Source organism: Phyllostomus discolor, chromosome 10, assembly GCF_004126475.2.
Source record: "Phyllostomus discolor isolate MPI-MPIP mPhyDis1 chromosome 10, mPhyDis1.pri.v3, whole genome shotgun sequence".
Classification (NCBI taxonomy): Eukaryota; Metazoa; Chordata; class Mammalia; order Chiroptera; family Phyllostomidae; genus Phyllostomus; species Phyllostomus discolor.
In genome coordinates, this window is record NC_040912.2 from 84,490,169 (window position 1) to 84,514,965 (window position 24,797).

General features: G+C 37.6%; 1 protein-coding gene across 4 annotated transcripts in view; it reads right to left on the minus strand.

Moving 5' to 3' along the window:
- BRAF (B-Raf proto-oncogene, serine/threonine kinase) overlaps nucleotides 1-24,797 on the minus strand; it is a 129,119-nt gene that overhangs the window by 17,966 nt on the left and 86,356 nt on the right. For all 4 annotated transcript variants that reach the window (XM_028525133.2, XM_036010962.1, XM_036010961.1 and 1 more), the window contains 4 exons: nucleotides 14,020-14,066; nucleotides 13,138-13,256; nucleotides 9,207-9,338; nucleotides 2,855-2,989 (listed from right to left, as the gene is read on the minus strand). In XM_028525133.2, the coding sequence (XP_028380934.1) occupies nucleotides 2,855-2,989; nucleotides 9,207-9,338; nucleotides 13,138-13,256; nucleotides 14,020-14,066 (433 nt within the window). The remainder of the gene's footprint in view (nucleotides 1-2,854; nucleotides 2,990-9,206; nucleotides 9,339-13,137; nucleotides 13,257-14,019; nucleotides 14,067-24,797) is intronic.

Below are 24,797 nucleotides of genomic sequence, written 5' to 3' on the forward strand. Positions count from 1 at the left end.
TCAATAAAATATATTAAAAAAAAGATATGCAGTAAACACTTGCTGCCTCAATTCAGGGTGAGGGAGTTTTAGCAAAATCAAGTCTCAAAGCTGCCTTAGGTACAACGCAGGCCTGATTCCCCATGGGAGAACCTATCCATGGGCATGGGTCCTATGTACTGGACCTTGCTTTCCACTGGCCTTTCCAAGTGGGAGCTGGGCCCACGCTGTGCAGAATGGTCTCCTACATTATACAGTGTGGTACTGTACAAACATAATCATGAGACATATGTATAAAGGGCTTGGCACAGAGCCTGGCATATAGTAAGTACTCAACAAAACTTTAGCAGCATTATTACTAGTATTATTTTTCTGAGTTATCATTAAACTATAATCTGTATAATGATCAGCATAAGGTGGCAAAGAAATAAGCAATGTTACAATTTTAAAATAATTACAAGCATAACATAAATCAAAATTCAAACAATATAGAAAAGTATAAATCCTACCTTCCAGGGTAACCACTGTTAAAGAGTCTATCTTCTGAACTTTTCCTATGCATAAACATGCACATTTGAAAGCAGAGCCCACCCCCAAATTCACCACCGCCAAATTTAAAGTGGCATCACACACATCTTTTTCTGCATTGCTTTTTCCCTTACTGATATCCTTGCCGCCTACAGAGCTATCTTGATCTTTATGTCTTTAATTTTTCCTTTTATAGTAAATAAACATTTTTGTACATACCTGAATACTTGCGGAAGCAGGCTCGGCAGTATAGGTTTTTAGGAGTGGAATTTGTCAGAGCAAAGGGTGTATGTATTTTAAGTTTATGGAGTCTACAAAGTTCTTTTAAAAGGCCTATCCAATTAACATTCCCCCAACACTGTTAAAAATTTAAAAGGCTCTTTCTTCCTCACTTTCCAACACTGTTCTCCATGCTGGCTACTGCCAATCTGAGGCGGAAAATCAAACATAGTTCACTATTATGTTACTTTGCATTTTACTGATTACCCCTGAACTCTTAACATTTTGTCCTAAAATTCATTCATTATATGTTATTTCGTTTGTGAATCACCAGTTCATATCTTTTGCTTATTTTCTATTGATTATCTCTAGTTATTGATTTGAAGGAGCCCTTTGTACAATATGAATATTTAACTTTTGTTATACATGCTATAATTATTTTTCCATGTTTACCTTTCAATATTATTTTCTACTATATAAAAGTTTAAGAACTTTTAATAAAGTCATACCTGCTAATCATTTCCTTTATAACTTCTGGATTTTACCTTTTGCTTAGAAAATTCATTCCTACCTCAAGGTTATAAAAATGATTTCATGTTTTTATAGTTTTATTTTTTATATGTATACCTTTGGCCATTTGAAATTTAAGTTTGCGTAAGGTGTAAAAAGAGATTCTCTAATGAAAATTAAAAAATAATTCTTAGAAGGTGAAGTTTTTGATAATCTGTAAAGTTCATGTGTACATTTCATTTTCTGACACCATGAAAAGAATGCAATGTTATTTATATTTAGGATTATGAACATTTTGTCCCATTAATACTTTTTTAAAAAGTGGGCCTAAGTCTCTAATTTGCATTATTAACATACATCAACCAGTTCAATCATGAAACCCTAGCCCCTGGATGTGAAAGGAACCTGGTGTGGGGTCCTGCTGACAGTGGTCAACAATGCTGATCTTCTACTTCAATTGTCTTAAAGCAGTAATTTTCTGGGTTAACAAAACAACTCTTCCTCCAAAGAACAGTAACTTAGAATTCCAATTTGTAAAACATGTGTTTACCCACCCAACCAATTAACCTCCCCTCCCCACTCTGGGACAGCCCCCAAGAGACTTGGTAAAACTATCAATTCTACCTTTAATTTTTTAGATGGGAATGAAAGATTCACTCATTCCTGTAACAGTGGCCTTTGTCTAAGAAACTCAGCTAGGACTGCATATTCAAAGGCATTGGTTTAGAAAAGGACCAACTCAGTAATTATGGAAGCTGAGTAACTATGGCAGCCAGCACTTGAAAATTGCATTGAATGACTGAGACACACTTACATAGTGCTATCAGGAACTTCCTAAGCATCGTAAAACACTACCAGTAGGATATTACAATATCTCCTAGAGCTAAACTTTCTAAGCTTATTCAGGTACTTAGTTCCAGTTTGTGAGGCTTATTGAAAGATTGTGAACTTAAGGGCTTTACCCTTACTTATATAACATAAACAGGTAAGAAATGAGAAATTTCCAAAAATCAGAGAAAGGCCCCTCAAAATGATCTCGTATTAAGGGGAAGTTTGGAATCTGTTTACCATTAGGAAGAATTAAAAGCAGCATTTAAATGTGGTCTGTGACAAAACTATTTTTATCACAGCACTAAGATATTACTTGCCTTTGTTACTGTCATTATTTTACATGTGTAAGTGGAGTTTTCAAAGGCTACATGATATAAGATATTGCATCATAGTGAATTCAAACCAGAGAATCCAGCTGTCTTCTCTCTGCAGAGATTTACAAAAATGTAAAACAAAGCTACTTTTCTCCCTATTTTTGGAGGGGGAGGAAACATAATTATTTTTCATAAAAACATTATTTAACATGTAACTGTTTTATGCTGTTCAAATAAATTTATAAATATTTAAAAAACAAACTCTTTCTGAATATTTTGAGTTGGGATCCCAAGTTTCTAGGTGTACCACTGTTCAACCTTTAAAAATAGTCTTTGTGTTTACTTATCTGGAGTCTGCACATAATCATACAAAATCCAAAACCATGAAATACAAACTATGTGCTCTCAAAAATGCTTAAAAATCTATATCGGAATAGTAGTCTGTCCTCTTAGATAACAAAGTTTTTTCTTACTTGGGGAAAGAGTGGTCTTTCATCTCTCTTCTTTTTTAGGCACTCCGCCATTAATCTCTTCATGGCTTTTGGACAGTTACTTCGTACCTTACTGAGATCTGGAGATAGATATCCTCGTCCCACCATAAAAATTATCTGGGAAGGAAAAAAAAAGGCAAATCAAAAAACTTGTGGATAAGTTCAAAAATACATAACCACTGAAGATTCAAAAAGCTGTACACTTAAGACGTGTGCTTTTCTGTAATACTTTACGTATCAATGAAAAGTTTAAAAAACACAGAGCTAATATTAGACGCCTACATACAGACTGGGAAACAGTACTTCTTGGGCTGCAAGCTGAAATCTTCATGACCTATGGGCCACTGTTAAGGTCTCCTAATTGCTCTCCATGCTCCAGTCTCTACTCATCCATTTCCCACTGGAGGGTCATTGTTGTGAAACATAGATCAGAATATGCCTCTTTCCTGCTTAAATAATTTACTGGGCGTCACACTTTATGTTGTATGTAGCAGAACCAAAAAGTTAACCTTTTTAGCGGTTGTTTTTACATCCATGTTTTAAACTCTTTTGTTGAGTAAACTCTAATGGGGCATTAGAACCACCTCCAGAGAAAAGTAAAATTTTCTGTTTAATAAATAAAAAGGCTTGTCTTCCCTGGGTGCAGAGATTTGCAATTTTTGTAATTTCTTAATTTTTAGCTCTTTTGATAGTGGACAGAAACAGATGTTAGGAGTCTTGGGGCTCAGGGAGGAGAGAGGGTTTTTACTCTCAGACGAAACAGGTCAAACAGGGACAGATTAGAGGCTAAGGTACAGAGGACCAGTAAGAGAGAGCTCTTGTTACAGGGCAGAGCTGATTAAGAAAGTCAAGATTGATATCCTACTTTTATGTTATTTCCTGCTTGGTGCTATATAATAAGCCTTGTTTAACTATAAGCTGATTTGCCTAAGTACCACTAAAGTGAAGGTATCCTCCTTCTCCCACTTTAGAAAAGTTACCTTTTACCAATACAGAAATTCACTATAGTACACGGCACGCCAGGGTGTAAACTGCTGTGGTACCAAAGGGACACTTCCAGATACCATGTCTAACTGTGCTCCAATGGATGTAACATTCCCTTTGCAATACAGCTGGCTTCGAATTCTTTGCTTTCAGTTAAAATGAATTGAATTGTCAGCTGATTATTAAAATAATGATTAATGACAAGTTATTGTGTAATTTTTGGTATGTTAAAGAAATATGTTCAAATAAAGAGTTATATGGTGTACTGTAAATAATCTTGCCCATAGAGAGGGCTGGCCTTTAAGGCCTTTGGCTCCCAGGAGGGAATCCCTAACCCCTTGGAATGGCCTCTCTGTCTTTGTTTACCCGGGGGTGCTGGGAGATGCCAGACAGTCTATGCTATGAATGTGATTTATAGAGGGGCTAAGATTCACATGGCATCAGCTTGCCCTCTGGAGGGGCTAAAGACTGAGGTGGGCTACAGAGGTCGTCAAGCATATCTCCACAACTGAGCCCCAATAACAACTCTGAACTCCGGGGCTTGAGTGAGTGTCTCTGGTTGGCAGTACTTTGTGCGTGTTGCCACACGCTGCTGCCGGGAGCATTTAGTGCTGTCCACAGCCCCCTTGGAAGAGGACAACCGGAACCTCCACATGTGGAACTCTTGTGGATTTTGCCCCATGCTTGTCTTTCCTTGGCTGATTTTAATCTGTGTCCTTTTGATGCAGTAATTAACAACTTTCAGTGAGTTCTGTGAGACTTAATGAATTACTGAACCTGAAGGTGGTCTTGGGGACCACTGAACTCTGCATACAATTATGACAAAAGCCCTGATTTTTCTCATCTTCTTACTTACTTGGACACTATTTCTCAGTGCTTATTTAAAAATAACACAAGGAAAAGGACTGATGCTAAGTCTCAGTTCATGCTAGCAAAAGTCGTGTTTATCCAGATACATAAATGAACTGAAAAGCCCCATGTTGTTCATTAAGATACACACTTCCAATAAAATTTTACCTTTGATGTTTCTCTGCAATGAAAACTTATTTTCATCAGTTACATATTAATAGTTATTAATAATGGCATAATTCACAATTTTAAAAATTAACATTCAGAGCTGATAAAAATAACAGGAAATTTTTTATTCTAAGTTTAAGTGCTTATTTTTGTTGTTGCTGAAATGTAACTTAAGTGATCAATCAAAGGCTTTAAAGCATAAAAAACTAGGTCACATTAGAAAAAAATTTTGTGGGAAAGGCAGAATACAAGTAGTTCAATGAGGAAAAATGAGCCATGTAAGACTTCAAAAAATTAATGAAGAGCTTTTGTATTTTTTTAAAGATTTTATTTATTTATTTTTTAGAGAGGGAAGGGAAGGAGAGAGAGAGAGAGAGAGAAACATCAATGTGCGGTTGCTGGGGGTCATGGCCTGCAACCCAGGCATGTACCCTGACTGGGAATCGAACCTGCGACACTTTGGTTTGCAGCCCGTGCTCAAACCACTGAGCTACACCAGCTAGGGCCGCTTTTGTGTTTTTTAAACAAGTAATGGTAGGTATCCAATCAGTATGACTGACTTTCAGGTTTTATGGAGTACATTTAAAAGAAGGCTATAATGGCTTTATTTTGAAATGTTAATATAATACATGGGAAATTACACTCTTTGCAATTATTAAAACTTAAGAGAGCCTTTCCTGGATGTCTTGCATGGATAGAATATTCAAGTGGCTCCCACACTACACAATCGGTAGTTCAGTTTGAAACTCTGGGACTGGTTGTGTTCATTCTCAGTCCACACTCAGCACTCACTCCCCTGTACACATCTGCTCATCCTACGGCCCTGCACTGCCCCGACAGAGCTGTACGCTCCACTGAGAGAGCTCAGCCTGCGCGTTCCCTTCCTCTCTGTATCCCTCTATATCCCAGTGCTTTGCATATAGTAGGCATCAAAGGAATTTTAATTAAAATAATTTGTATTGATGAGACACTGGCACTTAACATTCATTTCCTGTCTCTTGAGATCTTGTGCTTAGCACCTGGCCACCATGCTGTGAGAAATCCCAACTTTCCTGTGAAAAAAATCTGCACATGAGGAAAGACTCAGGTGGAGAAGAACCGAGGGCCCTGCCTGGCTTCCACCTGACAGCTAGTATCACCTTGTCGGGTTTATGAATGAGCCACTCGGGAAGTAGACCCGTTAACACTCAGTGAACCTACCCCAGACTACACCGGTGAAATATGAGATACACTTTCCTCACTGAGAGCAGCCCAAATTGCAGATTTATGATTTGCTTCAGCAGCTACGTTTTGGGTGGTTTGTTATACAACAATAATAACTGGAATACACTTGAAATAACAGATGAACGTTATATTAAGATGACACAGCATTTCTACTCCAAGAAAAGAGAGCCATGAAGGTAGACAGTTAATATACCTAACTTAAACGAGCACCTTATTAATCTCAATTTAGTAGAAAAGCTGTACTGTAAGAGCAAAGAATACAGTAATTAGAGAAAAACTGGAATCTTAAAGAGGAAAAAAATGACAAAGCAATTTATTTCTCAGATTTTCAGCAACAGGGTAACTAAAGTAAGAAGGCATGCTACTCTGCAAAGTAATACAGGGCTGGTCATCCCTCAAGAGACCTGTTTTAGGAAAGAATTTGATTTTTATTACTGCAAGAAATTCTTTAGCCCAGTTTCTTATTTTTATAATTGAACAAAATACATACCTAGACAGTTAATGCGACCAGGTTATGCAGGCTGTGAATCCAAAGTCTGCCCTTACACCACGCTGCTCTACCAGAGTCCTGCCTTGAATTTACTGTCATTAAAACTGCCACCTCCACCTCTGACTACAGGGGTGAGAGCACAGGGGAATGGTTCCTATTGTATATCAAAAGGAGCAGCTTTCCATCTCCCATGAAAAAGAACAGTCGTGGATTTTCAAGCAGAAGTCCAATATGAGAGTCATGGAGACCAAAGTACAAGAGGAAGAAAGAAAACTCAAATCAAGGAGACGAATGAAGCAACACCTGGGATTACAATTCATTGAGGATGACTAGAGTTATCAATTCAAAAGAGGAAGTTTCATGGAAAGTGCCATCTGAAGAGGGCAGAGTAGAGACAATGAAGCAGAATGGTAATGGCAAGAGTCTATCATTCTTTTATCTCAGTTTTCTTTATTAAATACTAAACTTGGTTTTAGACTGGCAAATTCCGCAAGCCTCTCTACTATCAGTGAGAATCAACTAGTAAAGTTGACCATTCACTTATTTACCTCCTTCCCCTCTGCTGGTCCCTCCCTCACTTCTCTCATGGAGAGTAAGTCCTTGCCACATCCTTTACTATATTCCCAAGAAGGACAAAGTATCTAAAATGCCAAGAGGTAGATGAGTGTAGAGTCCTGGGATACTTTTATCCATATTTTGCAGATAATGACACTTATTTCTATATTATAAACTTATTATTTTATTAAAATAAGCAATATGTATTGGCAAATGGATTTCATCTAAGTTCATAAATTTTTATTATTTGTAGCCTCCACGAATGTCAACTAAAGCTAAACTAAAATTCCCTCGTAATCCCTATAGAAAAATAGTATATGTAGAAGGGAACATGGCACAGGGAATTATGCTGTGTGGCCGAGGAAATGGGACTGCAGAAGGCAGAGCACACACGGGGCCTGCACACTGGAGACGGCGGGCTTGCTCCTCGGACTGCCATCAGCAGATCAGTCCTCCCAGCGACCCAGTAGAGTAGGTGATGTTTCACTGATGTTCTTTAGCTAGCATTTTGGTCTGCCCTGAATTTAAGTTTTATACAGGCTTAAAATATTAGATCATCAGAAGCCGCGTCATAGATTTTTTTTTTAAATGCTCAAAGCTAAGTTTCAATATTCTAAAGGTATGAAATAGAAAGACCAAATAGCAACTAAAAAAGTTAGTTTTGTGTTGACTTGGGTAGAAATATAGTCATTTAAAAAGTTTTTCAAAATACAGAATTAAGACCACTATTTAAGAGCCACATGGTGATTCAATGAACACATTACCAGCTGCACGATAACTTAGATTACTTCTCTGCTATCACATGACAGCAGTTGTTCTTTTTTTTTTTTTTTAACACCAGTGTGTGGCCACCTCTCATGCGGCCCCTAGCGGGGACCTGGCCCACAACCCAGGCATGTGCCCTGTCTGGGAATCAAACCAACAGCCCTTTGGTTCGTAGGTTGGCGCTCAATCCACTGAATTACACCAGTTAGGGTGACAGTGGAGGTTCTTAATGAGAAAGCTATGCAGAGCAATCACCATAAAGACTAAGAGTTGAGCTCTTGACTAAAACACAAACTACTTAGATGAAATAACACATGTATACATAGAACTATTATTTCATTAGGTTGGGAGGATATGATTACACACATAAAATGCTTGCACTTAAAAGAAAAATTCTTCAGATTGGTGACCCTCGACTTGGTATGTATCAGAATCACCCGGGAAACTAAAAAGCGCAGGTGCTTGGACCCCATTCCACTGAGTCAGAAACTGCTCCAGCATCTCCACTTTTTTTAGCAAATTACCCAGGTGGTTCTGCTACAGTATAAAGTATAAATATTATTTAATTTTAATCACAGTTTATGGGTCAACTATTGTTTTTAATATACCAACTGCTGCAACTGTTCTGTCCCCCCCCACACAATTATTTTTAAAATGTTGAGGTATACAAAGTAACTTAAGTAAAGACAATTCCTTTTTCCTGGGCAGTGTTAAAAGCCTAGGTGAATTTACTATGCACAGAAAAGGCAAAGAGTTGCGTGAGGCTACATCAGTACACTTGGGAAAGTCAGAGACAAGAGAACAGGTACTTAGGAAGAGCGAAGTAAAAAAAATCCTCCTACTAGAATTCTCCGTATAGAAAAATGAAAGCATGATGTCACAGTTCTTCCATTTACCTGGCTTTAAAAATTAAAAAAACCTGAAGAAACCTTAATAATTTTAAAAATAAATTGGAATGAAGTTCATGGCTGAGTCCCCGCTCAGGCAGCAGCAGAGCTCATACTTCTCACTGCGCTGTGGTCGAGAAACACGAAGTACAGTTATTGTCGTACCTCTGGTCCCCAGCCAGAAGGTCAGGACTCTCACTCCGCTGCCACACTTAATTAAGAGTGACATTTCAAGGGAAGGCTTCATATGCTGTTATTACTACTGAAAGTATACAGAAGATACCTAAACTGGTAACAGAGACCAAGAGATCTATGCTTAATACTTATCCAGGACTTAACCAGTTCATTTCTACAATGAACCTGAACTTTACATAAGTAGTATAATAAACCCCAAGAGACGGTAAACATTTACCTGGTCCCTGTTGTTGATGTTTGAATAAGGTAACTGTCCAGTCATCAATTCATACAGAACAATCCCAAATGCATATACATCTGACTGAAAGCTATATGGGTTTTTATCTTGCATTCTGATTACTTCTGGAGCCTGTTAGAACATAAAAAAGAAAAATATTGTTGTTTAATCTTTACTTCAACTGAATAAAGACTGAAAACCAAAGTACTGCAATTCCCAGAAAAATGCTTTTATCATTAAGTAGCCCATCTAATATGTAATTAATTCTCTTATTATTGGTCAAAGAAATACACCTGATTAAAAAAGAGTAAAAAAATGCTCTGTAAAATCTAGAAGAGGCAGTATTAAGCTGAGATGCTACCTGCGTTACTAAGATTTTTATCATTTTAGCAGCCTTCCTGTTTTTACACAAAATATCATCACTGCCATTTGAATTTGTCCCTTGACTTACCTATCAAGAATCAGTCCCCACTTCCCATTCCTGATTTACCAAAGGAATACTACACCTGTGTTTGTAAGATGTTTGGGAGTAGTACAACCACTGTGGTAACTGCCTTAGGATTTAAGTTTTCCCACTGGTACAAATGATTCTCCTCATCTCAGGGGACCTTAGACAATAATGGTAAAATTTCAAGACTGACACACTCAACTCTAAAACCCTTTCCTTCTCCAAAAGTTATAAACACACCAGGATGTTTTATTAACAAAGGAATGGACAGCAGATAGATTATACAGAAGATGGGATAAAGAATTTTTCGGATGCTGCTTCTTGGGCAAAGATACAGACCAAATAATATTTACATTTTTATGCATTTCAGTTACTGTAGTCTATAGGTAGATTTCTTATTGGCTACTTACATGAAATACAGTAAATGGTTGCTTAAATATTAGCTTTAAAGAGTTCTTTCACGTTGAATCTTCTGTACTATTTCATTTGGGAGGAATTAAGAGAAACTGCAGAGTATTAATAAAAAACTCTGTGGCCCTGGCTAGTGTAGCTTAGTGGATAGAGTGCAGGCCTGTGAACCAAAGGGTTGCTGGACTGATTCCCAGTCAGGGCACGTGCCTGGGTTATGGATCAGGTCCCCAGTAGGGGACACATAAGACACAACCACACGCTGATGTTTCTCTCCCTCTCTCTTTCCCTTCCATAAAAACTCTGTAAAAACATTACTTTGATACCCAAACCGGGACTAATTGAAAAAATGGCTGAAAGACTTATAACAAGAGGCCTCTGGTTATTGGTCAGAGGAAGGCAGGTGAGACTCTCGCAAGGCAGGCAATAACAGCCCTCTGCTTCACCTGCACACTGACCGCCTGTGCAACCTTGAACCTCCCAAGGTCCAAACTACATTTCAGCCCAATAGTATAACATCAGAAGCTGGGGATGCACTGTTAGTTCTTAAGGGTCCCCAGATGATTTGAATGCCCAACCAAGGTTGAGAACAACTGATGGAAGATGTGTGGGAGGTCCTGATGAGAGGGGAACAACAGGGCTGGAGGAGAAGGCTGCATCTGCTTGCTTATGCCTTATATTTTACTGATACTGTTTTACAAAATTAACCACATACAACTGTGATGCAATGAACAAGCCAGAATACTGAGAGGCTGGTTGTGATACAGACATAATTTTCAAAGCCAGAATACAATTTTTGTGAGGGACAGAGTAATTAATCAACTGAAAAACTGTCTTTAAATTTCAGCTTTACCTCGCTGTTGTTTGGTAACTGGTTTGATGAAAAGCAGCATGTCATCTATTTACAAGAATGCATTATTAATCCTCAGTAAATTTAGGGATTTAATTTGTAAACTTTTATTACCAAGGTTTCTTTCTCCTCTAAAATATAAATAAAACAAGGTTGAAAAGATTATTGTAAATAATTCAGGGACTTACATAACCTTAGTTTGGCCAAATTCTTCTTTCCTAGTCAATGAATGATCTATAGTTGTTTCTGAAGGCAGTATCAAACCAAAAGGATTTATTCAACAATTAAGTGTAGTTTTGGCTAATCTCTTATCTTAAAATTTAGTTTGGTGGAATAAAAGATGAACTCATCTATCCAGGTATCAACCTAAAAGATACTAGAAGAAAATATAAAACTTCATCCACTAAGGCTTTTGAAAAAGGACAAACCTGAAGACTTGACTGCGTCTCTCTCTCCCACACTGGTTAAAATAAACACACCGTTAAAACGTGTATCATTTCTTTGTAATTTTAATGGTTTTGCAATTTCAGTACTTAAAATCTGTTGTCTCCCCTGTCTTCTTAGGATACACTGTCATTTTTTTAAATAAGGCATGGGCCTTAAAGGTGCTTGAGATCTGCATTACAACTATAATTAGCTTCTTGTTCATAATTATTTATTAAAAGTTAGACATACACTAAAGGAAAATTCTTGCTAGCTGTAACTACTGAATCTTACAAATAGAAACGGCATTAGAAATCCACTAGTACAACCCAACAATAAGGATGAAGACTTGGAGGAGGTTAAGAAAGGTACAGGGTAAGAGTCACACAAAGCATTACAGCACACACCTCCTAACTCTAAGCCCAACCCCCCCACCCCCATTCTGCAACTTGCCCTAACTTTAGTTATTACAAGAAATCAGAGCTCAATTTAACCCTAGGCTTATCCTGACTAATTCAGATTCCTACTTTTCAATTCCCGTCCTAGGGACTGCTACAGAGAGTGCAAAGAATTTAGACCAGTGTGGCTTTGAAAGCCCCTTACAGCTTTTCTGCTTCCAGCAGAGTGTCCCAAAGTGCAGATTCTGTTATTAAAAAATTGCACTAATGTTTTGGGATACCCTGTATTTAGGAGTAGTTCTCACCCTTTTTGGTCTCAGTACTCTTTCAGCCTTAAAAATTACTGAGGACCCTGACCCTCAAAGAGTTTATGTACATTATATTTGTGGGTAGTTATCATACTAAAACTGAGAAATTATTAACATATTAATAATTTATTAATTCATTTAAATAATAGCAGCCTATAGATGCTAACATAAATCACACATTTTTAATAAACAGTAACTATATTTTCAAAAACAAAAACACTTCAGTGAGAAGAGTAAAACTACAATTCTCTTTGTCTGGTTTAACAGCAGTCAGCTCGAGTCATACATTTGCTTCTGCATTCAATCTGTTGTGATGTGTTGTTCTGGTTGAAGAATATGAAGAACAATCTGGTCTCACACAGGGATGACCTGGGAGACTTCTAAAAGGGTCTGAGGGACCTTTAGAGAACAACGGGCTTAGAGAATGATTCCTAGACTGCCCTGTTCATAGCCTACTGCAGGCTGACTGCACAGAAGTTCTGGATCCCTTCTTTCATATGTTCTCTTTCTTCTTTTCTACAAAGTAGAAGTAGGAACAGGGAGAGAAACAAAGAGCTATGCAGGGAGGCACAAAGCTGACAGTGTTAAAAACCTACCTCTCATTTTTTGTCCCTCCTCTCCCAGCTGCCCCATAATTATATGGTTCTTTCTAGTCTAAAGGAAGTAACTTTCCAATTTAGGCTTAAATAAGACTGTGAAGCAGCCTCTCCCTTAAAAGGAGCAGTTCTCTTCACAAAACCTTAATGATGGCTACAGGTCACATTTGCTTAAATTGCATACATTTTTTCTTTTTTGAAATAGGGTACAAGGAACATTTCGAACACAAAATATTCCAGAGATAATTTTGAATAAAATTTAAAGTGTTTAAAAAATATATTTTTTTGTTTGAAAGACACTGAAACTAGTTTCATAATATTGTTTATAAAGATAAAGAAAAAGTTAAGCTCTATTTACATAAAAAAATAAGACCAACTTGACTTCTGTGAATACTAGGAACTATGAAAATACTATCGCCGACACCTTCAATGACTTTCTAGTACTCAGCAGCATCTCAGGGTCCAAAAAATAAATTAATGAAAAAAGCCTCAATTCTTACCATCCACAAAATGGATCCAGACAACTGCTCAAACTGATGGGACCCACTCCATCGAGATTTCACTGTGGCTAGACCAAAGTCACCTATTTTTACTGTGAGGTCTTCATGAAGAAAAATATCTGTGGTGTAGTAAGTAAAGGAAAACAATAGATCTCATTTTCCTATCAGAGCAAGCGTTACGAAAAATTAGGTAGGAGATCTAATTTCTATAATTCTGTAATATGATATTCTTTTTAAAAAGTATAGTACTTTATATTAATTAGGTCTATTTGGCCTGTATAACCTGCTTTTAGGGTCTTGGGGGCTTGAAATGTAGTAGAAAAAGGTGAGATGCTTTCCTAAGTTTTTGGGAGACCCTGGAACTTCCCCCAGAAGATTTTAGTAACATAGACCCAAATATTCTTTTGGCACTGTGAGGAAGTGGTAAAGGCTCATCGCTGGAATGAAGGCAGCTGGCAGACAGGATCTTAATCTAAGTTTATGAAAGAGGAAAAATTATGTTTTTCTCACCTCATGTTATTCTTAACTTAGAGCCTTCAGGTTCATCTTAACTACTGGTGAGCAAGGTCAGAGTGCTAAAAGACACTAGTAGATAGTTACAAAACCACCTGTTTTACAGCGCTGACAGAATGTAAGCAAGCAATCAAAAACAGCCTTAGTACCATAAAGACCTGATAATTTTTGTTGTAATGCTCAATCGTTCAGAAACCAAAAGCAGGTTGTAGTACCTTGTTCTACTACACTCTCACACAAACCCATTTATTAATTTTCTTTATAGTACATTGAACTTAGAATGAAACTTTTTACATAATGTGAAGACAAAATGCAGAAGAAAAAGTCAGGATGTTTTCAAACTTCGCAGACAAATTTCAGGAAGGATACTATTACTCTTGAGGTCTCTGTGGATGATTGACTTGGCGTGTAAGTAACTGAAAAACAAAACATCATTTTAACCTGAGCAGGGCTAAATATTCTGGCCTCAAAACTTATAGAACATATTTAGGGGTATCAATAAAGATGTATTTAGAGTCATGATACAATTGCAAACTGTACAATGTGATAACCCTTTTACATTAAGAAATATTAAAATAGACTGTAAATGAATTCAGGATTAGAGGAACATATATATTATTAGTATGGTACATCCAAAATCTTGTTTTCTACTAAAACACTTTGCTTTATCTTTTACTATTTACCAATACAAACCTTTCACTCCAGTCAAGCTTGTTGATCAACGTCCTTTAAATATACCTTAAATATCGCTCCCTATGCCCATCCCCCAGATCAGCTTTCATTCTCTTCTCCGCCTATTCATACCTATCTTTTAAGGTTGAACATACATTCTAACTCCTGAGTGAAGCTTTCCTGTAACTAACTCAACTGCAAGTGATCTTTCACTGTTCAGTTATATAGAAATTATTGTACCAGTTTGATTCATGTATTTTTTCACCTATGTTCACTTTCTATTGAGAATGTAAAACCCTACTAGAATATGAAAGTTTGATTGATAAAAAATCATTCTTAAAGGCAGCATTTATATATTCTTAAAATACCTTAAAACTAGTGAGTAGCCAACACCCTCTATAGCAGCCACACTGAACCTACTTTAAAGTCAATGATAAGGTAAATCACTTATGTTACCCCTAAAACCTCCTTTAGTTGAGTTTATTCAGGGAAAAAAGCTGTGTCTAGTTTATTTCTGTTTATCCCTAGTGCCAAATACAGTGCCTGGCATAAGGTAAGTATTTAAAACACATCACTTGAATCAACTATACTGAATGCATATAATGTCTTAGTCCAAGTTATTTTTCTTCATTTAATGCTGGAGAAGACAGATAAATGAGGCTTCTGAAATTTGACAGTGACCATTAGGAAATAAGATTTGCCTTAAAATGAGACTATAAAAATCACTGTTAAAAATAGAAGCTTGCAAATCATTAAGCTTATAATTTATGCTTTCTCAACTTCATTTAAACTGCCACATCCTCCCACAGATCAAGATTTTGAAATCTTTTTGCAGACAAAATTTTCATTTCAAATTACTGTCCACACAAAGTAACCCCTTCTCCTCCAATCACTCTTACTTCACACTATTTCCTTCACAGCTTTGACCACAATCTAAAATTATCTTGTTGTCATGACATTCTAGGGCCCGTGTCATTTTACGACACAAGTTTACTTAGAACCCCAAAGTTCTGCAGACACAGAAATAAAAAAAATGGAGAAAAACTGGTCTCAATCTAAGGCTTTTTCTAGATGGGGAGACCCTGTCTCCATTAGAAGGGCGATAACTGATGAGAGTGTGGGTGGTGGAGCTCCATGCCTCAGTTGGAGAGCTGGTATTTAGTTCACAGAAAATGTGTTAGTGTTTGAAGAGGTTCTGCCTCCTTTGAAATTAAAAACAACAAATCAGTGGTTCAAGCAAAAACGTGGCAGCCTGATGACGTCACAAGGGAAGATAAAGGTATTTTTGGTGAATGGTGGCAGTCTTTCCAACAAGTCTGACACAAAGAAATACAGCAAGAATAAGGTAGATAGAAATATAACTAGAGGGCCAAGGAGAGAATACTTCTGACCAAGAAAGTATTAGATAACTTATAAGATATAAATATGATTGCTGAGCTATTGACATAACCCTAATAGAAACTGTTTAGCATAAATCTATTATAAGTCAAAGTTGCATGTACCTGCAACTTGAAATAACATTACCTTATCCATGGTAATCCTTTATTATTTACAATCTGTTTTCCTAACTTTTATCCCGTTTAATAAATCTTTCTGTAATATCTCTACAACAAAAGCAGCAAAGGAACAGAAATTCAGATCTATATAATGGAAGGTTGGAAAGAAAAGGGATTCAAATTCCCCAGTTGAAAAAAATGGGATGGGATGAGTATCGTACCTCAATCCCCACATAATATAATATTCCAGAGTAATGATAATACTAAAGAAACCGACACCAGAACATATATTCCTAAGCACCTACCAGTTACAACAAAGATGCCAAAAAAGAAACAAACACATAACTGGTTGATGGGAGGGAACGAAAAAATAATAAATGAACTTTACTTGCTACAGATGATACAGAAGTCTATCCATTATTTCAGACAATTAAATTACCTCTTTCTTACCTTTCAAAGATATTAACAAGAGTCTTATAGGTTTACAAAAGTGGTAAGAAAGAAAAAACATTTAGTCAAAAACTAAATGACTCTCATTCCCTCTCTTTTTAAAATTTTCTTCCATATTCCTACTTTTTTAAAAAAAGATTTTATTTATTTATTTTTAGAGAGGGAAGGGAGGGAGAAAGAGAGAAACATCAATGTGCAGTTGCTGGAGGTCATGGCCTGCAACCCAGGCATGTACCCTGACTGGGAATCAAACCTGCAACACTTTGGTTCACAGCCCACACTCAATCCATTGTGCTACGCCAGCCAGGGCCGACTCTCATTCTCTTGATTGATTTCTCTTAGGAGTTTCCTTCCTTGAAGAAAAAGTGTTTACCTACAGAATCATTTAATCTAAAAGCTGAAAAATCATCTAGTAAAATTTGTTCTCTATGCTGCTTCTTTGAAGCTCTTATCCAAGACTCAGCTTTTCAACATTCTTTTCAGAGAATAATGTAATGCCCCAAGTTAAATACAGTACTCTAGATTTGATCTGATCAACAAGCACTACAGTGACATCTTCGTGTTATTCTTCCCCTTGAACGTAAGACTTGAAAACTCTGAAACTCCCAGAAGACGACATAGGTAGTAAGGTCCTTGACATTGGCCTTGGTGATGAGTTTTCTGGATTTGATAACCAAAAGCAAAATAAACAAGTAGGACTATATATAACTAAAAAGTTTCTTCAATGCAAAGGAAACCACCACCAAAATGACAAAGCAACCCACTGATTAGGAGGCAATACTTGCAAATCACGTATCTGATAGGGGGACATCCAAAAAATATAAAGAACTTGTACAACTCAATAGCAAAAACTGGAACAATCCAATGAAAAAAAAAAAACCAACACAGATATTTTTCCAAAGAAGGCATACAGATGGCTAACAGGTACATGAAAAAAAAAAAAAAAAACATTCAACATCACTTACTCATCAGGTAAATGCAACTCAACCACAATGAGATATCGCCTCATATCTGTTAAGAAGGCTATCATTAAAAGACAAAACAAGTGTTGGTGAGAATGTAGAGAAGAGAATCCTCATGCACTATTGGTGGAAACATAAATAGGTGTAGTCTGAAAACAAGTATGATGGTTCCTCAAAAAAATTAAGAGAATTACCATATGATCCAGCAATCCCATTTCTGGGTATATATCCAAAAGAATTTAAGTTAGGATCTCAAAGAGATACCTGTAACCTCATGCTCACAGCAGCATTAACCACAGTAGCCAAGACATGGAAATAGCTTAAGTGTCGATGAATGGATAAAGAAAATGTGACAGATATACATGCAGACAGACAGACACACATGCCATGGAGTATTTTTTTAATTATATTTTATTGACTATGCTATTACAGGTTGTCCCAATTTTCCCCCCCTTTCCCCCTTAACCCAGCATCCCCCACTCCTTCAGGCAATCCCCCCACCATTGTCCATGTTGGTGGGTCTTGAGTATACGTGCATTCTTTGGCTGCTCCATTCCCAATAATGTACTTTACATCCCCTTGGCTATTCCGTAATGACCTACTGTATTTCTTAATCCCCTCACCTCTTCACCCACTCCCCTACATTCCCCTTCCATCTGGCAACCAACAAAACACTCTCTGTGTCTATGATTCCATCTTGGTTCTTGTTTGCTTAGTTTGTTTTTTTTTTTTTATATTCAACTGCTGATAGATCTGTATTTATTGCCATTTTACTGTGCGTAGTTTCAATCTTCTTTTTCTTAAGTCCCTTTAACATTTCATATAATAATGGTTCGGTGATGGCGAACTCCTTTAGTTTTTTCTTATCTGGAAAGCTTTTTATCTGCCCTTCGAATCTAAGTGATAGCTTTGCTGGGCAGAACAATCTTGGCTGTAGACCCCTGCTTTTCATGACTTTGGAATATTTCTTACCCATTCCTTCTAGTCTGCAGTTTCTTTTGAGAAATCAGCTGATAGCCTTATGGGAACTTCCCTGTAGGTAATTACCTGCTTTGCTCTTACTGCTTTTAAGGTTCTCTCTTTATCTTTAAACTTTGGCATTTAAAAATAGATTTTATGTATTCATTTCTAGACAGAGAGGAAGAGAGGAAGAGAGACAGGGAGAGAAACATAGACCAGTTGCCTCTTGCATGCCCCCAATTGGGGACCTGGCCCACAACCCAAGCATGTGCCCGGACTGGGAATTGAACCGGCAATCTTTCGGTTCATAGGCCAGCACTCAGCCCACTGAGTCACATCAGCCAGGGCTAATCTTTGGCATTTTAAATTATGATGTGTCTTGCCTCTTTGCATCCATCTTGTTTAAGACTCTGTGTTTCCTAGACTTGCATGTTTATTTCCTTCACCAAATTAGGAAAGTTTTCTTTCATTATTTTTGCAAATAGATACCCAATTTCTTGCTTTTTCTCTTCTCCCTCTGGCAACCCTATGATGTGAATATTGGACCACTAGAAGTTATCCCACAGGCTGCTTATAGTATCCTCATTTTTTTTTGGATCCTTTTTGTTGTACTGTTTTTTTTTTTTCCCTTACGTTCCAAGTCATTGATTTGATTTTTGGCTTCATCCATTCTACTTTTGTTTCCCTGTAAATTGTTCTTTATTTCTATTAGTGTATCCTTCATTTTTGACCGGGTCTTTTTTTTATGCGGCTGAAGTCCTCACCAAGTTCCTTGAGCATCCTTACAACCAGTGTTTTGAAATCTGCATCTGACAGATGCTTATCTCTATTCCCTTCAGCTCTTTTTCTGGAGTTCGGGTCCATTCTTTCACTTGGGCCATGTTTCTTTGTCTCCTCATTTTGGCAGCCTCCCTGTGTTTGTTTCTATGTATTACATAGAGCTGCTTTGACTCCGTGTCTTGGTAGTGTGGCTTAATGTAGTAGGTGTCCCATAGGGTCCAGTGGCACTGCCTCTCCTATCACCCAAGCTGGGTATTTGTGGTGTGCTCTTCATGTGGGCTGAGTACACCTTCCTCTTGTAAATGAACCTTGGTTGCTGTTGGCAGGTCAAAGGGAGGGATTTACCCAGGCCACTCAGCTACAAGGACTGGCTGTGACCACCGACCTCCATTCTCTGTGTGCGGGAGGGGGGGGGGGCAGTGTGGTGGTGCTCCAGCATGGTCTGTAGCTGTCCAGTGGGTGTGCAGGCTCTGGGGTTTCCTGGCTGGTGCAGGCCAAGATCAGCCCCAACCTGTGTTTTGCCTGGGGGCACCCTACCTGAACTGTAAAGCAATTTGAGATACCTGCTAGTTGAGCTGGGGGTGTGGAGGGAGGCAGTGGGGGAGACTGAGGGTGCACTGAGTCTGGCTGTTGATTGCTCCAGAGGATTTAGGAAGTTGTGAAGCATTAGTCAAGACCAGCCAATCATGTGGTAAATACAGCTTAGGTAGGCCTATGAGTTGAATGGGGCAGAATCTGGGGATCTTCAGGGTGGGGCAGTGTTAGCCAGGTTGATGGAGTCTCAGATGTGGCACCAGCCTGCTGTCTCTGTGGGGGGAAGGTTCAGAAAAGGGACAAAGGCCTCTACTCACCTTGATGCCAGACACTTCAATTTTCCTTCTATGCCACCGGTACCTTTCAAACTGCTATCCTGGAGCTCAGAGGGAGTCTGAGTAAGGCCATGTGTGGGGTCTTTAGGAGACAACTGCTTGGAACTCCAGGAGTTTCCTCCACTGACTCAATCCCTACTGATTTTTTGAAGCCAGAAGTTGTGGGGACTTATCTTCCTGGCACTGGAACCCTGGGTTGGGGGGACCTGGTGTGGGTCTGGGACTCCTCGTTCCTGAGATGTCCCTCCGATATCCCTCAGATTTTTATACACTACACATGGGTGTGAGACCAGCCCATTCTGCGCCTATGCTCCTCCTATCTGTCTGGATGGATGTGGTTTCTTTAATTTCATAGTGAAAGGCAGATACTGTATGATTTTACATAGTATGTGGAATCTAAAACACAAAAGACAGGCTCATCTTTATGTTCCTTATGGTGGGTAAAAAAAAATTATTAAATCAGCCATTGTGATTTTTATGGTAGCCGTAATCAAGCCATTAACTCCTATTAAAATCATATTCAGTTACAATCCTAAGAAGGGTTGTAACTGCACTGTTCTCACAAAGCATTTCCTTCATCCAATATTTGTATAGTTCTGTTTCTTTGGACTTGAATATTTCATATTTGGTAGATATGGCCTATAACTTCAGCTTATTAAAATTTAGTTTTTACAGAAAAATAAGTATTAAAAGATCAGTGTGCAAATGATGAGTTATTTTTAAGTATGCTAGTCATATTCAATAGATGAATAAGGAGACAAATCTCCTTCTAGCTTGATAGTTTTCAGGTATGAACATTATACAGTTATGAACTTAGTACATTCTCAATGCATCTTATATCTCTCAATCTTGTCCTCAAAAATATCACTAGAGGCCCCTGGCTGCGTAGTCAGTTCATTTGCTGAGAGCATTGTCCCAATACACCAAGGCTGTGGGTCTGATCTGTAGTCAGGAGAGCAATCAATGGCTGTGTAAGTAAGTGGAACAACGAATCAGTGTTTCTCTCTCTTTCTCCCCCACCTCTTTAAAGTCAATACATAAAAAATTATAAAAATATCATGAGATATCTTTTAAATGCCTTGCTGAAATTTAAATATTATAGTTACGCCATTTGCCTGATTTATCAGTCTAGTCTATAAAATCCCAACTACCTCTCACTTAAGTTTGCTGTTATTCTCTTGTATTTTCAACTTTCTAAAACCAGAGAACTGGCCTATGTAGACATCAGCATTTCAGTCCTGTCACCTAACGCTACACAATTTGAAAAAAGGTCAACAGACTTCACACAGCAAGCTTAATCTCTCCTCAGGCACCCACAGAGAACACAGCAGCTGACTGTGGATTGGTATGTGTGACAGTGGTGACAAAATGTTGTTTTATCCAAACAGTTTGAAACCATAGTTTACCTTCTTTACTTTGATGCCCTCCATCCCCCTCATAATCACAATGTGGAAAGGGAGCAAGATGGAAGGGAATGACATTCTGCTACTCCTGTGCAGTCAATACTCATTTATCACTTTAAAAATCCCTTGAGTTTACACATTTTTCAGTTGTACTCCATAGTGGTCCAAATTCTATTTTTACTTAAATCTTTCAGTTTCTCACACTTAAAAAAAAAATCAAATTTATTGACGTGTAATTTGTATACAACACAAAATGTCCCCAATTTTTATGTAGTTTGAGTCTTCAGTATACACACTTGTGTGATGAACAGCCTTAATCAAGACAAATATCCACCACTCCCAAGAGTTTCTTCTTAAATATTTCCAATTAATGACAACACCCTCAGAGGCAACTATCGATAATGACTTCCTTTTCTAAAATTTCATGTGAACAAAATCATTTAATTTCTTTTGCTCAGCATAATGATTCTGAGATACACACATGGGTTGTGTGCATCCATACACCTGATAGATACTTGGGTTGTTCTTGGTTTTTGGTGATTATGATTAAGATACTACAAACATTTCTGTCCAAGTATTTGTTGTTAATTTATGTTTTCATTTCTCTTGGGTACAGAGGTAGGATTACAATGGCTTATATACTAATTTTAACTTTTAACGAAACTGCCAAAGTGGTTGTACCACTTAAGATCCTTACCAGTAATGTATGAGTTCTAGTTGCTCTGCATTCTTGCTAATACTTGGAAATGTTGAATATTCTACTGGGTATGTAGTTGTGTCTTGTTTAAATTTGCTTTTCTTTAATGTTTAATGATGTTGGACCTCTTTTCATGTGCTTATTTGCCATTCTTACATCTTCACTAAGAGAGCACTCCAATCTTTACCTATTTTTCAGTGGGTAGTTTGTCTTATCACAAAATTCTAAGCATTCTTTATATGCTTTAGATGCAAGTCTTCTATGTATCTTGCAAACATTTTCTTCAAGTGTGTGGCTTCTTTTATCATTTTTCTTAAGAGTATCTTTTAAAAAGCAAAAGTTTTCAATTTCAATAAAATCCAATTTGATTTTTTTCTTCTATGGCTTTTTTTTGTATCCTAAGAAATCTTTGCCTATCTTTAATCTACAAAGATTCTCCTATATTTCCATTAGAAATTTTACATTTTCAGTTTTTTGTCATAGTTCTTTGATCCACTTCAAGTTAATATTTATGTCTTGCAAGGGTTAATAGTTTATTTATTTATTCCATGTGACTATCCAGTTGTTCCAGCAACATTTGTTGAAAGGACTATCCTTTCTTCATGAATAGCCGTGGCAACAAACAAAACAAATACATTGATTATAAACATACAAATATATTCTTTGAAATCTCACACTAAAAGTCCCTCAATTTTGTTCTTTTTTCAAAATTGGACAATTCTAGCCACTGCATTCCTATATACATTTTAGGGTCAACTTGTCAACTTCTACAAAAAAGCATGTCTAGATTTTGACTGGGATTACACTGAATCCACAGATTAATGTTAGGAACTGACATCTTAACAATATTGAGTCTTGTAAGTATATGAATATATTTCTATGTGTTTTGTTTCCTAGCTGGGACCTGCATTAGAGAGAATATAATCCCCCTTTGGAAAATACTCTCAGCTTCTAAGCAGAACACTGGGCTAAGGAAAATAAATGAGAATGTGTTGTAAACATGGAGTATCATGACATTGATGAATAGCAAAAACCAAAATATTCACAATCCCAATCACATATAATCAGAAACATAGTATTTGTTTATTTATAAGAAAAGGTAACTCAGATGGGGGAAAGAATGGTCATTTCAATAAATATTGCTGAAACAACTGGATAGCTATAAAGGGATAAAAATATCTTCAGCCCTTACCTCATACCAGACATGCAAAATCAATCTGAAGTGGACTGAAGACCTAAAACTCTTATAAAAGTTTTATAAGAAAACAGAATTACAACCACCCTCTTGTACATGTTTGGCATTTTAAAGTTTACAGGATATTTTTTTAACATCATTTGGTTTCAGAGCCATCACATATCTTCTTTGTGAGGCAAGTAAAATGACAATTCCATGTAGGCTGATGGAAAAAACTGGAGTCCAAGGACTGAAGTGAGATGACCAGAGAGGTGTAGTGAACAGGGCATGGGTTTTGAGCACACAGATTTGGGTTTCAACCAGCTATGTCACTCATTAGCCATATGACTTTGGATACATTCACTAGCTTTGGATTCCTAACATAAAATGAAGACAATAATATTTACACCTCTATGAGTTCTTTCTTTCATTTACTTAACTTGTTTATTGAAAGTCCACTATATGCTAAGCAACAACTCTCCCAAGTCTTGAAGATAAAGCAGACAATCTCCATGTCTGAGGGGCTTATATTTTCGTATGGAAGACAGAAAATAAAAAAAGATGTATCAGTAGAACATAAAGTATCCTACAGGTGGAAAACAGGAAATGCTGAGTTGCAGGGGGTTATAATTTTAGGCCAGGGAGGGATTCTTTTCAAAGAACATTTTGAGTAAAGACTCAGAGGGGAGGGAGAGAGTCATGCAGCTCTGTGGTAAGAACACAGCAGGCAGAGGGACTAGCAAGGGCAAAGCCCTGGCACGCATGTGCTTATCATGTTCTAAGAACGGCAAGAAGGCAAACTGTGGTTTGCAGGACAGGAAATATGAGGGACAAGAATAGCAAATGAGTTGAGAGAGGTAACAGAAAAGGCAGTGGAAGAGGGAGGGTTGTGGTGGTGGTCACACTGAGTAAGGCCTATTGTAAGGACCTTGGTTTTCTTTCTGAGTGAAATGTGAAGACACTGGAGTAGAGGAGCAACGTAATCTGACCTAAGTCTTTTTTTTAGCTTTTTATTGAATTTCTTGGGGTGACACTGGTAAATAAAATTATACAGGTTTCAGGTGCACAATTCCACAACACATCATCTGTTGTATTGTTCACCACCCCAGTTTGATTCTAAGTGTTTTCTTTTTTAAAGATTGTATTTATTTATTTTTAGAGAGGGGAAGGCAGGGAGATAGAGGAGGACAGCAACATCGATGTGAGAAGGAAACAATGATCAGTTGATCTCTTGGGGACTGAACCTGCAACCCAGGCATGTGCTCTGACAGGGAATGAAACCAGCGACCTTTGGCTCTGTGGGGCGACAGCCAACCAACCGGGTCACACCAGTTAAGGCCTGACCTAAGTCTTAAAAGGACCACTCTGGCTGCTGTCTTGAGAATAAACTGAAGGCGGGTTAAGGGTGGAAGCAGGCACTATCCAGGCAAGAGACAATGGTGGCTTAAATCAGAGCGATAGAAAAATAGACGATGAAAAGTTGTAAGATTCTAGATAGTTTAGAGACAGAACCAACAGGAGTTGATAAAAGACTGCTTATGTGGTGTGAGAAAAAGAGAGGTCAAAGGTAATCATTAAAATGTTAGACATTAGTGGCTGAAAGAACAGCTGCTTGCTACTGAGATAAAAAGGATGCATGAAGAGCAAGCTTGAGAAAAAAGTTCAGGACCTCAGTTTTAGACAT